General features: G+C 56.3%; 1 protein-coding gene across 2 annotated transcripts in view; it reads right to left on the reverse strand.

Moving 5' to 3' along the window:
- The window catches only part of MTCL2 (microtubule crosslinking factor 2), a 59,189-nt gene that overhangs the window by 37,892 nt on the left and 6,931 nt on the right, over positions 1 to 14,366 (reverse strand). For both annotated transcript variants that reach the window (XM_084888620.1, XM_084888619.1), the window contains exon 2: positions 1,688 to 1,912. In XM_084888620.1, the coding sequence (XP_084744746.1) occupies positions 1,688 to 1,912 (225 nt within the window). The remainder of the gene's footprint in view (positions 1 to 1,687; positions 1,913 to 14,366) is intronic.

Below are 14,366 nucleotides of genomic sequence, written 5' to 3' on the forward strand. Positions count from 1 at the left end.
GGGAGGGGGCCAGGCTAATGCTGATTGGCTAATTCAAATCCCAACAGAAGGGGCTGCTCCCGCCCCTCGGCCCACTCTGCAGAGGCCCCCTCTCACCGCTGTGCTGTGTGCTCACTCAGGCGGCTCTCGGCTCCTCCCACAGAGGCCCCTGGCAACCCAGCCAGCCTGCTCCCAGCCCCAGATGCTCTACCCTTCCTCATCTCTCCAAGGCTGACTTTCTGCCTCTGCCTGAAATCAACTGCCTGGGTCCAAACCCAGACTCCTCTGAGTTTCCCGGGCTCTTCCTCGCCCCACACGCTCCCAGTCCAGTGCCTGGCACGTGAATATTTGGGTCACCATTTGTCCCAGGAGCGGCCCTCTCAGGCAGAGGTGCCCGTTGGACTCGGAGTCGTAACTTTTCTGAGATCAGTTTCCTTACCATCATCCCTCTGTGCACATAAGACACAGAGTGGGGCTGGCAGTCACTGGTCACCTCCCCTCCCCCTCCAGGGTCCCTTTCTCCAGTATTCCTCCTCCACCCCGATTCATGCCCCCTCTCTCTCAGGCCCGGGCTCAGATGTCACCCCTGCAGGAAGACTCCCCAGGTAGCCTTCTCCCAGTTCCTCCATCCCCCTGGTCTCAGACTGAGTTCTGAGAGCAGGGAGCTCAGTCCCTCCTCCCTCCAAGTTCTCAGCCCCTGGCCAGGGCTCACACAGGCAGGGCGGACCTGTCCTCTGGAGGCCCAGCTGCTGGCCTCCATCCATCCTCCTCCTGCTCCCCGCGGCAGAGGGAGGACCTGGCAGAGGTATCGGAGGCTGAGGAGCAGGAGCTCGGCCACATGCACGCTGAGGGTCACAGGACCATGGACACGCACTGCCTTTCTCTGAGTCGCACTTTCCTCATCAGGAGGAAATAACAGCTAACGTTTGGGGGTGCTTACAGTGACTTTTGACCCACATTAGTTCACTAACCTCATGGATCCCTAGGAGGCAGGGGCTGCCATCTTACAGAGGAGGAGACTGAAACGCAGGTAACTTGCTAAACATCACAACATTAGGGCACATGAGAGTCAAGATTTAAAGCAGCCGAAACTGGTTTGGCTCAGTGGATAGAGCATCGGTCTGCGAACTGAAAGGTCCCAGGTTCGATTCCAGTCAAGGGCATGTACATTGGTTGCGGGCACATCCCCGGCAGGGGGTGTGCAGGAGGCAGCTGATTGATGTTTCTCTCTCATCGATGTTTCTAGCTCTCTATCCCTCTCTCTTCCTCTCTGTAAACAACCAATATATATCCATATATGCATATATCCATATATATATATAAAAAAGATTTAAACCAGCCTCATCCAACTCCAGGCCTTCATTACGCTCCATTAATTAGTGCAAAAAAGAAACCTCCGTGGAGCTGTGCACCGACAACTAGGAGAAGGGTACCTGGGGAGTCTTTCTGCAGGGGTGACATCTGAGGTGTGTACACGGCCGCTATTCAGACAGTAGCTGCTGTGAGGAGGATTCATTGTATATCCCTGTGGGATATCCCTGGTCAGTGGCCCACCAGCTCACCAGGGATCCCCACTTTACAGATGAGGAAGCTGAGGCCCAGAGAAGGGCTGCCACTCGCCCAAGGACACACCCGGAAGGTCCCGCTCAGGCGCACAGTCCCGCCCCCAATGCGGGCGCCTGGGCGGCGCAGGGAGGGCCGGGCTCACCTTGACGTCCTGCTCCAGGCCCCGGATGAGCTCGCCGTCCACCTGGCCGGTCTGCGCGGCGCGGAGGCTGCGGCGCTCGGCCTTGCGCAGCCGGTACTGCAGGATGCGGCAGGTCTTGCTGGCCTGGTCCAGCTGCTGGCGCAGCTCCTGCAGCTGGTACACGTCCTCCTCCATGTAGACGTCCCGCATCTCCAGCATCTCCGCCCGCAGCTCCTCGATCTCATCCTGAGGGAGGCGGGGCGATCCGGTCACTGGGCCCCCGGCATGAGGGCAGGCCACACCCAGCCTGGTCCTAGGCCTGAAATCAACCCCCTGGGTCCCCTGGGGGGCCTGGGTGCGGTGGTGGATAATGCCCCCCTCCAAAAATGTCCACGTCCTAATTCCCAAAAGCTACTAACATGTTACCTTGCGTGGCAAAAGGGGCCCTGCAAATGTGATAAAGTTGGAAGACGGGGAGGTGTCCCTGGGTTATGTGGGTGGCCCAAGGTAATCACCAGGGTCCCTGTGAGAGGGAGGCGAGGGGAGCAGAGCGGGAGAAGGCGAAGTGGCCATGGAAGCAGAGGATGGAGAGAGATGCTGTGGAGGGACGGCCATTAACAAAGAAAGCAGGCAGCCCCAGGAGCTGGAAAGAGGAAGGGTCTCTCTCCCCCAGCGCCTTCACAAGGAAGGCAGCCCTGCCAAGGCCGTCTCTGGCACAGGGACAGCTGAGCTGAAGCAAAAAGGAGAGTAATCTGTCCCTGCAGAGAGACAGCCAGGGAGAGTAATCCAGGCCGCGGGAACAGTGTGTGCGGAGGCCCAGAGGCTGCAGAGCTCAGGGTGCCAGGATACAGCGAGGAGGCCAGAGGAGCTATGGGGCTAGGCTGAAGCTGGAGAAGCAGACAGGGGTCAGCCGTGCAGGGCCTCGAAGGGCTGAGTGGAGATTTGGGTTTGGGCTTTCAGGGAATGGGTGACCTCCCTTCCTCAGGGCGGCTCCTGCCCACTCTGTCAGCAGCTCCCAGAGGTGCCTCATTCCCCTCTGTCACGGTGAGCGCATCGGCAATTCTTTACTGAGCAGTCTGTCTCCCAGAGGCACTGCAAGTGTCTGGAGGGCCACCTCCCTCCCCGATGTGTCCTCCACAGCCAGCACCGGGCCTACCAACTTGCAAATTCCCAACAAACGTTCACGGAATGAGTGAGTGCATGTCTAGGTAGGTAGACAGCCTCAAAAAGACATACCAATGTGAAACCAGGTGTAAGGGAATGAGTGGGAAGACCTAGCAGAATAAATAAATGATTTTTATGTCTAATAACAAACGTGAAAACTGAGTCACAAACGGAATAATATCTACTCTTAGTGATCGAATAGATTAAATAAGATAGTACGCTAAAAAGGGAAACTGAGTCATGGAGGATGACTGGCCTGCCAGAGGCATCCCCGAGGAGCCGGAGAAAGGACGGTGCCGATGGGAGGGGGGTGGCCAAGAAGGAAAGCACAGCCCTGCAGGCCCTGGAGGAGCCAGGTGCCCTGGAACGAGGTTCACCAGTCCCTGAGCCTCCCTTTCCCCAAAGAAAACGGGTGGCTCCCTCCGAGGGAAAGGCCTAGCACCATCGTCAGCAAACTGCGGCTCAAGAGCCACATGCGGCTCTTTGGCCCCTTGAATGTGGCTCTTCCACTCGCCTGGGCAAGTCTATTTTGAAGAAGTGGCATTAGAAGAAGTTTAAGTTTTAAAAATGTGGCTCTCAAAAGAAATTTCAGTTGTTGTACTGTTGATATTTGGCTCTGCTGACTAATGAGTTTGCCGAGGGCTGTCCAGTGCCCCGAGGCTGGGAGGGAGGGTTTAATGCAAAGGCAGGGCTGAGAAGCATTACCCTCCAGGCCAGTTCTTAGGAAGAAAGCTCACCGAGCTTTTAACATCCATCTCTTCGACTCCTGGGCCTCTTTCTCAAATGGTTCTAAACTCTGGAGAAGGCAGAGGGGACAGGTATGTGCCTCTCCCATCGCTAACAGACGTGGTCCTGTTCCCACCACCCAGCGAAGGGTGAGTCCTCACAGCCACCACGGCCTCTCTCCTGGAGGGGGTGGGGGGGCTGAGCGGCACCGGCCGCGGAGGAACAGTCACCGCCCCAGGACCCCCTCCCCCACCCCACGCTCACAGACTCACCACCCCACCACCAAGCCAAGTGGACAGAACTAAAAGTGGAAAGGAGGAAGTGGGACCGTCAATGATCACACCAGTTAAAGAAATGAGGAAGTGAGGGGTCTACATGCCGTTTCAGCTGACAGATTAAAGAAACACAAGAGAAACAGCACCCGGTCGGCAAAATCTGCAGGGCGGTCGGCAAACCCAAGCTAAACCAGCCTCCAGCTGGGCTGTGTTCAAATCCCCATCCTGCTATTGCTAGCATCTCACTTCTTCTCTTCGCAGTCCCACTGACAGGACCGGGTGACCAGGAGGCTGTGAGGGTCTGAACAGACCCAAGGCTGGGAATGTGCCAGGGGAAGTACAGGGGACAGGCAAGCTCAGGAGGCCGGGCTACATTAACGGATAATGTAGATCAGGGGAGATGACACCCCTCAACAGAGGGCCACATCCAGAGTACTGCCGTCATTCTGGGGGACCGTTTATTTTTTTTAATTTAATTTTTAATTTTTTTAAAAATACACTTTATTGATTTTTTTTTTTTTTTTTTTTTTTTGACAGAGAGAAAGGGAGAGAGAGAGAGAGTTAGGAACATCAATGAGAGGGAAACATGGATCAGCTGCCTCCTGCATGCCCCCTACTGGGGATGTGCCCACAACCCAGGTACATGCCCTTGACCGGAATCAAACCTGGGACCCTTCAGTCCGCAGGCCGACGCTCTATCCACTGAGCCAAACCGGCCAGGACTATTTTTTAAAGTTTTAAATAACTGATTTTTCTATTTATAAAAGTAAACAGTGATTGGAGAAGGTTCTGAAAACACACAAAATACAAACCACTCATAGTTTCTCCCTATACCAACAACATTAGCATCACTGGGGCACTTTTCAGAAGTTCTCATATCCCAACAGAGACCTACTGAACCTGAAACTCCAGGGATGGGGCCTGCAAGGGACTCTAATGCAGGGAGTTTTCTTTCAGTCTTTTTCCCTAAAAGGGCAAGAGTCATGTGTCTCAGCACCACAAGTCCCCAGCCTGGGGCCTGACACAGAGCAGGGTCTCACCCAGTAAGAATCTATTGAGTCAGTGAATGAATGAGTGATCTTTCTCACATGAGCAGCTGTCTCTCCAGGGCCTGCCCTTCACCACAGTCCATTTCTGAAAATGCAGGATGTTGCGTTCATGCCAGCTCCGTCTCTCCATGGTGGCCAAGGGGGGCCCAAGCCCCTCGGGGGCTTTCCCCAGCTGCAGGCAGAGTGCAGCCAGCCCGTCCTGGCACGGCCCATGTGAGAGGGCAAGTCCACAAAGACTGGCTTGTGGCTGCATGGGCGGGTCTGCTGGGGCGTGGGCAGCAGAAGCTGGTGAATGCAGGATTTGGGCAGAGGCTGAGCTTTTGGGGGCTGAGGTAGGGACAGGGACATGGAGCTGCTGGGACATGGGGAGGGGACCCAGAAGAACAGGATCTTGCTTTATTCTAAGACCTCACTGAGCCTCCGAATCTCCTGGGGCTCTTGGGTCCTGCAGTCCTGACCTGTCCCTAGAAAGCTCTCCAGTGACTGCCTGATCCGGTGGAGGGATTGGGCTGGGGGAACCCAAGCTTTCCAGCTCCTTCTAAGACAGGTCAGTGGCCTTGCTGAGCCTCTCCCGGCTCCTAGATCCCCCAATTCTGAGGGAGAAGGGAAGGAGGAGCCAAACTCTGCAAGACTCGCCAAGACTGGTTTGGCTCAGTGGATAGAGCGTCGACCTGTGGACTTAAAGGTCCCAGGTTCGATTCCAGTCAAGGGCATGTACCATGGTTGCAGACACAAACCCTAGTAGGAGGTGTCCAGGAGGCAGCTGATTGATGTCTCTCTCTCAATGATGTTTCTAACTCTCTATCCCTCTCCTTTCTTCTCTGTAAAAACTCAATAAAATATATTTAAAAAAACGAACAACAACAACAACAAAAAAAACAAAACTGCAGGACAACAGGCCTAGTGGCTACCCAACAAGGCAGTCGGAGTCCCCCAGCATTGGGGTGGGAGGGGAAACCCCAAACCTCTCCCTCCACCACAGACAGGAAAAGGCCATGCTGTCCAGCAGTGTGACCTCTGAGCCTGAGCCCCCGGTCATCCCCCATCAGAAACGCCGCCTACAGAAGCTGGGGAGCGTCGCCCAGACCAGGCACAGCCTGCCGGCCCTCCACGCCCATCCCGTGGGGCCACTCCTCTCAGCTGACCTCTCCTTTAACCAGGCCTGAGGACAGGGAGTGGAGGGGGAGGATGAGGGATAGAACGAGGCACCCACACTGATGCCAGGGGAGTCGGCGCTTCCCTTTACAGAAAACGCTCATTTTGCTCTGATTACAGATGTGATACCTATTTACTGGACAAAGTTTAAGGAAACGCAGATGGGCTTTCTATATCTCCCACTAGTTCCCACCGGCTTCTGCATTCAGTCCATGCCCTTTCCCCTGGAGCCCACGCTGCCCTGGCCTCCCCCCCTCTCCCCCCCTCCCCCCCACTCCTGGCTTCCCCCTGGCCTTGCATCTTCGCACCCCACCCCACCCCGCCCAGATATGCCACAATTAAATAGCTACCAGCTATTGTGCTGAGTGAAAGAAATCAGAGACAGACAGGTGATGTCACTTATATGTGGACTCTAAATAACAAAATAAATGAACAAATAAAACAGAAACAGACTCAAATGCAGAGAACACACTGATAGTTGCAAGAGGAGAGTGGGGTTGGGAACTGGGTGAAAAAGGTGAAGAGATTAAGAAGTACAAATTGGTAGTTACAAAACAGACACTGGGATGTAAGACACAACATAGGGGATATAGTGAATAATCTCTCTCTATAAAACCTTGATATGCAAATAGACCTAACGGCAGAACAACTAAACAACTGATCGCTATGATGTGTGCTGACCACCAGGGGGCACATGCAGAACATGGTGGGCATTGGCAGCAGGTGGCAGAGCACAATATGGCGGGTGTCGGCCGCAGCAGGATGGTGGAGCAGGTGAGTGGGGGCGCCAGACCAAGGCGGGGCGCCAGTCACTGTCACTGGGGCAAGCCTCTGGTGGTTACTGAAAATTCTTTGCTCCTGCACACCACGGTCCCACGGGGCACTTGCACCTGCTGCCGGCCGGGAACTGCCACTCGCGCCCACTGCCAACGCCGGCCCTGCTCGTACTCGCAGCCGGTGCCTGACCTGCTGTTCACACCCATTGCCTGCACCCAGCGCCGGTCCCAATCACTCAGCGCCATCAGCAGATGCCAGTGGAGTCTGCCCTGGTCACCCCTGAGGGCTTCTCCACCTCGTCCTGCTCCTGAGAGGTGATCCTGGCAAGCAGCTTCTGCTTGCACCCGCTGACGGCGTCGGCCCTGCTCGCACCCACTGCTGGCACCAGCCCCGATCGCTCCACGCCATTAGTGAGTGCGAGCAGGCCAGCACCAGGTGGGAGCGCAGCGGGAGTGGGGCTGTCCACAGACAGAGCGGGGGAGGGGAAGGGATAGAAGAGGGGGAGACAAGGGACTGTGGAGGGAGGGGCCAGGCAGGAGGGCGAGGGAGGGCTGAGACCCACCCAAGTGCCCACCATAGCCTCAAGTACCACCGAAGCCCCAAGGCCCACAGTTCCTTTCAAGGTGCACAAATTTGTGCACTGGGCCCCTAGTATTGTAATAACCACATAGGTGTCAGGTGGATACATGAAATATCAGAGGGATCACTTTGTAGATTATATAATTAGTGGCTTATATAAGCCGCTATGTTGTACACCTGTAACGAATATAAAATAATATTAAATGTCAACTGCAATTGAAAAATAAAACCAGCTACCACCTATCGGGAAGCTCACTAACTATGAGGCCCCAGCCCAAGCACAGGCCGTGCACAATCCTCTTACCAACCCGGTGAAGTAGGTACTGAAAATGTTCCTGTTTTGCAGATGAGGAAACTGAGGCTCAGAAGTTGCCCAGAGCTGCTCAAGCCAGGGAGTGGTGGAGCTGGAATCCAAACAGGCCCTGCGACCTTGGGCTGGCACGTCTTAACTGAGTTCTCCACCCAGGTTTGCTCGGGTGCTCCCTCTGCTAGAATGGCCTTTGCCAGGCTAACTCCCCAAAATGCCATCCTTCCAGAACATTCCCTCCCCTAATCTGAGTCAACTCCTACACTCTGAACTCTGTTTGTCTCTTGTGCTAAGAGCTTTAAGTTGCATTTGCCTGTCTGCAAGATTTGGGGGAAGGGCAGTGCCAGGTCTGACTTGGGTCTGGACCCCGGCATCACTCAGCATGTGGTACGGCACACACGCACGCATCACTGTCTCCGAGTGGGTGAATGAATGAATGAATGAGTATGGCTTCTGCCCTGCCCAGTCACTCTGCACAGCCCAGGGTGGGAGGCCCTCCTGATCCCAGCCCCAAGCCAGCTGCAGAGCCAGGGAGAGCCCGGCAGCTCCAGGGCTGGGCTCAGACCCCTGTGACACCCCAGGAGGGGGTGGGGCAGGGTGTGTCTACCCAGGGAACCTCCTGCTCACCCACCCACTCTCTGTCCACAAAGTGCGTCTCTGTCCATCCTCCCAAATCCTCCCCCCGCACCTTCCCCCGGCTGACCCCGGTGATCTGTGAAGTCAGTCTGCAGGAAACAGCCTCTCAGAGGCAGCCCTGCTCCCTGCAATGGCTTGGCTCCCAGGTATCCTGGGGGAATTCGCCAGGAAGAGTCTCTTGATACACGCCGGGCTGCAGGGCCAAACATGAGCTCACACGACTGCTAATAATAGCGAGAGCTTGCACGGGGCTTCACAGTTTAGAGAGACATTCCATCTGAATCGTCTCATGGGACCTCACAGAAACCCCTGAACAGGCAGGTCAGGCATCACCATCCCTGTTCTAGAGACAGAAATGGGGAGAAACACAGGGAAAGTGGGCCATGTCCAAGGTCACCCAGAGGGACCTCCAAGCAGGACTGAGACCGTGAACTGCAGGCTCTTTTGTTTTCGCCAGAGTTCAGGAAGTCCATGAACTTGGATGGGAAGGAGGAGAAAAAAAAGAAAAAAAAATCACATCTTTATTTTCACTAACCTCTAACTAAAAATTACCATTTCCTATTCTGGACGAGCCACAGCTATATTAGCAGTTCCTGTGACCACAGATGCTTTCATGTCACAAAGTAGTTGCTGCAGAGATGCCAAAGTATTGTTTACACCCAGCGGTGCACTCAAATTACAGGAGTAAGGCGACTTGTCACCAGATCTTATGAGTCAATAAACACACATATGACGATGGCATAATTTAAAAGTATACTTTGGTAACTGTATTTGGCTTCCTTTAAGTATTTTAAAACATTATCCTGAGGATCATTCTCAGCAGAGAGCTTAAGGCATGAAATTAGACGCGGCCTCTGTTCTCTCCAGAGCCACCTCGCTGCGGGGCCTGGGTCCCCGGCTCTCCACCGTCAGGCAGAGCGGGAGAAGCGGAGTTCCGCTTCCCAGCCATATGTCCAACGTGCCGGAAAGAACGCTTCCTGTGGGAAGCCTGGGTCCATGTAAGACGAGTAATCTTTGTACCACGAGGGCAGGAGGGAGACGTTCAGATGTGGGGCCCACTGGAAAGCTTGCGAGTGACCCCAGATGCATGCCCTGATGGAATGGGTCTGTAGGCGTGGATGGTGAGTCTCCTGACCTGTGGGACTGGAGGTGAAAGAGAGTACACAGCCGAAACCGGTTTGGCTCAGGGGATAGAGCGTTGGCCTGCGGACTGAAAGGTCCTGGATTCGATTCCGGTCAAGGGCATGTACATTGGTTGCGGGCACATCCCCAGCTGATCGATGATTCTCTCTCATCTATGTTTCTAACTCTGTATCTCTCTCTCTTCCTCTCTGTGAAAAATCAGTAAAATATATTGAAAAAAAAGAAAAAAAGAAAGAAAGTGACTACACAGGGGGTCCCTCTACAGAAAGACAGCAAGTGCCAATGGGTGGTGTGAACCCAGCAACAATAGAAGCCTCTGCCCGCCTCCCCATCTTTCCCACAACTCCTCCTCTTGCTTATAGGGTGTGAGTCTCAGGCGGGCAGAGACTAGCACAGTGCCTGGCACACACAGGAACAGCTCAAGAAATAGCTTCTGAATGACTAATGGGACCTAGGAGGGAAAGATTACCATCTCGGCCCACTTCCCTCCAGAACACCACTTCTGGTCGGCGCTACTGTGTCTAATTAAACTCTCCGATTCTGCAAAGTTAAGGTCCACGGAGGCTTCAGACCCCAGGGGTGGGCCTCAAATCCCAGCCCACCAGCTCCCAGGCTGCATCCCTGCCGGATTCCCAACCTTACCCAATGCATCCTCCCTAGGTTCCAGGGCCTGACTGGCCGATGGGCAAACAGATCCAGATAGAATGGCGGAGCGGAATGGAGGGATCCGGAACCTCTGCTCCGTGGGACAGCAGCCACGCCAGGGAGGAACAGGAGCCCCTGCCCGCCCGCCTTCTCCCATCTGCCTGGCCACCACAGTCCCTCCCTCGGGCCAAAGCCCAGACTGCCTGCCCATCTGCCACCCTGGCTCTAGCCTGGGCTGCTCAGCCCAGCCCAGAAGGGCTGACCTACAGGGTGGGCCAGCAGGGGCCACAGGGGCAGCATGCCAGCCCCCCGAGAGGCAGGGCCTCCATCTGCCGTCCCTTCTGCCCATCCCCCAGGGCCTGTCAAGGCTCCAGATGAGATCATCCCGCTTGGACCCCAAGGAGGGCAGAAGGCTCTGCAAGCTCCACTTCCTCCCAGCTCAAAAGCAAAGACTCTGGACAAAGCAGCTGGGCCAGGGGGACCCAAAGACTCCATCCTTTCACAGACAGAGACCCCGAGGCCTGGAGAGGGCCTGGGATAATCCCATCGTCTCCCAGAGGGTCCAGAGTTGAGCAGGAAGGGACTCCGGGCTCCGGTCTCCCAGCTCAGAGCTCAATCCAGCTTAGCTCCCTTGGGTAGAAGCTGGGCTCTAGTTATGGGGGAGTCAGAGTCAAAGGTCCTGAAGGGGGAAGAGGGGGCAGGGAGCCAGCCAGGCACTGCTGTGCCACACAATGCCCCTGCTCCAGCTGGCACAGAGGCTGCCTGGGCCCACGGACCCAGAGGGTCACAAGGGAAGATAATGGTCCTAGACCTGCATCTCCAACACCAGTAAGTAACGAGCAAGTTGCTCCCTGAGTGCCCCCCCCCCCCCCCCCCCCGCCAGCCGTTATCTCATAGCCCAGCCGGCTCCGACGGACCGACGAAGAGCCGAGGTCAGAAAGGTCAGCTCTGTTGCCCAAGGTCACACAGTAAGTCCAGTCTGAGTCCGGATAAACTAGACTACATAGTCTCTACGACGGAACAGCAGTGACCATAATCACAGCTGGTATTTTTGCAAGGGCTTACCGTGTGGCCAGACCACGGGCCAAGCTCTAAATGGAGGTCCACTATCTTGTGCTCAACGACAGTCCTTTGGAGGGGGTGCTATTGTTTTATGCCCATTTTACAGGTTAACAAATGGAGGCTCAGGGAGATAAAGCCTCCACAGCCAATCGGGAGAGAGCCCCCAGACCTGGCACAGTTCTGTGATGGACACTGCAGACACCCCCTTTGGCGGGGAGCTGGTTAAGCAAGTGTGTGTGGGTGTGTGTGTGTGGGGGGTGTAGGTTGATGCGTGTGCTGGGGGAGAGGAGAGGCCTGCAGACTGGTGCCCACCACGGTCATGCCTGGCTTGTCAATGCCCATTCCAGGCTTTACCAGGAAGAGCCGGGAGGCATCCGCAGTCCCGCTGCCTGGGGTGGGGGATGCTCACAGCCAAGGTGCCTGCCCATGATCCTCCTGTCCTTTCTGTGCGGACAGGAAGGAAGGCAGCATTTGGATCTGGATGTTTTTAAAACATCCCCTAAACGGCCTCTGGGCTGCAGCCAAATCTCTGAGCAGGGAGAGAGCAGGGCTCAGAGGTCTCTGCGGAGGGGAAGACACAGAGGGTCAAGGCAGTGGCCCCAGGCTGCACAGCCGGAGAAGCCTGCACACCCCAGCACGTCCCAGCACGGGGCCTTTGCTGCCGCCATCCCCTCTGCCTGGCACACCGGGAGGAGACCGAGACCCCGTCCTTCTGCCTCTGGCCTCTTGCAGGCTGCGTGAGCTTTGGCGATCCCCTTGACCTCTCTGGGCCTCGGCGGATGCCTATGCGAAAGGAAGGGACCAAGTCCCACTCTGGTAAGGTCTCTGCCCCAGTGCAGAGCAGGGGGGAGGGACTGACATGAAACCTGTAATTACCCAATTAATAACCCAATTACAGTTGAGATAAATGCCCCAAAGGAGCCCGCAGGAAGCGCCTAGGTGTCTAACAGAGGAGCCCAGCCTGGAGCGGGATGCACAACAGGGAAGGAGGAAACCGAAGGGAGGGAGAGGGGACCTAGCCAGTGCCAGGGACCGCACCGGCAGAGCCCTGGGTGCAGGGAGCACTGGGCGCTTGGGTGGAGCAGGGTGAGGCCGAGGGAGGCAGGACCACACAGGCTGCTCCGGCACTTGGGCAGGGCCATGGAGGAGCAGAGGGGGGAGGCTTGATGCCGCGGGCCCAGGAGATCCCAGGCGGATCTGGGCAAAACCAGGGGAAAGAGGGTCCAGCCTGATTACGGGACCCCAAACTGGTTTTCCACTGGAGCCGAGCTTCTCTCTGTGGCCCAGGCCATGGGAGATTATTCACCTTCGTCTTAAAACAAGGGCCTCCCTGGACATGGCGACCCTCCATTAGCTAAGGAGCGTTCGGGGTTACCCGTCTTCCATTGCGGCACTGGCCTCGGCTGTTCCGAAAGGACGGGAGGGGAAAGGGGGGACATGAGGGAGAGAGGTATTAGGGGCGGTACATACTGCAATTCAGCTCTGCTCATACCTCCCCGGCCCCTGCTCCATCCCCGGACCCACAACCCAGAGCCAGACACACACGGCCATCAAGGATCCAGGGGCCACAGGCAACCAGAACCAAGCCCGCCAATGAGTGATGAGGGCAGAGAGCTGTTGAGCCCTTAGTATAAGCTGCTCCGGCAAACCCTTGTATACATGTGTGTTCTCACTGGATCTCCACAGCAACACTGCAGGGTAAGTGCTATCAGCATCTCCGAGGCTCACACAGGGGGCGCTCACAGAGGAAAAGACGGAGCAGGACTCAACCCAGGTCAGCCTGGCTCTAAGCCACAGAGCTCTGAGCCACCGCGGACACCAGGGAAGGGCTGGCCTGCTGCTTCCACCTCCTGACTCACGGCCGCTTCTCAGAAAGGCCAGCACTGTCTGCTGAGGATGCAGACCTGTGGGCACCGGGGAAGGCCAGGCTCAGCCTGGCCCAGAACACCCCGTGTCTCTGGCTCTTCCCCATCCCAGCTCCAAGTTCCTCTGGCACCAGAGGGCGGAGAATGTGACCGCAGATGAGGTCATCCCTTTGGGGCACCCGGGAATGACTTAGTAATAACCGAGGCTGCTGGTCCTGCCCCTGCCTGGAATCCTGGGGAACTACCCTGCCCCAGAGGGCTCCCTCCCCTCCTCGGTGCCCGGGGAGGTGCTGGAGGTACCATATACCTGGACACTAATTCTCCCGAGTGCCTTGGGGGGGAAAAAAAAAAAAAGAAGGATTAAGTTCCCATTTTGCACACAGGAAGACGGAAGCTTATAAGGGGACTTACACATGAGATCATGCACAGGGAGGAGGTGACAAAGCAAGATTTGGCCCCAGACCCGACCCAAAGGTGGAATTTGTCCATGAGACCAAACAGCCTCCCTTCCCTCCCGCCCTGAGCCCGAGCCCTGTGCTCAGCACTACGGACACATGGGAAGGGGGCAGCCCCTAGCCTCGCTATAGGTCAATATGGCCCCCTTTCAGCACGGTGTTCATAGCACCTCAGCTCGGCTCGGCAGCCAGTGTCCCTCCCAACAGGCCCAACTCCGCTTCCCAGCCTCTCCCTCCCCACTGCCCCCCACCCACCCTTCCCTCGGCTTTTCTGCTTTGAGCCTGCAGCCTGCCTACAGCTCCCCCGCAGACTCTGCTCACTGCCTTTCATTCAATCCTGCAGCAAATATTCAGTAAATACATGAGTCCATACGATGTGTCAGGCACTGTTACAGCAGCTGGACACGGAAACAGCCACTCGAAGCTAACGCTTCTGCTGTAATGCCTCCTCTTCCAGGAAGTCTTCCAGGCCGCTCCTCCGAGTGCCACATCGCCTCTATCCTGGCCTCCTTCACTGGCTCCCGGGCAGAACCAGGCATGTTTTAGGGATGGAGGAGCATGGCTCTCCATAGCCCCCAGCAAAGAGAGGGGAAGATGGAGGGAGAGACAAGGGCAAGCAGGAAATCCTGAGATTAGGAGTTGCCCCTGGGCAATGTTTCTCCGGTGGGCAGGCCTAACCATTGCTCCATTTCACTCAGCCCACTGGCCCAGGCCCCAGGGCTGGGCAGCAGAACCCGAGGGCATTTAGTGTAGCTTCTCCTGACCTGGTGACCTGTCAGCCCCCATCCACCCACCACCCAGCCCCAGCCTGGTTCCTAGGGCCTCCAGACCCAGGAGGCGACAAAATCAAGCCTCCACCATC

Source organism: Pipistrellus hanaki, assembly GCF_964339955.1.
Source record: "Pipistrellus hanaki genome assembly, chromosome: 6".
Classification (NCBI taxonomy): Eukaryota; Metazoa; Chordata; class Mammalia; order Chiroptera; family Vespertilionidae; genus Pipistrellus; species Pipistrellus hanaki.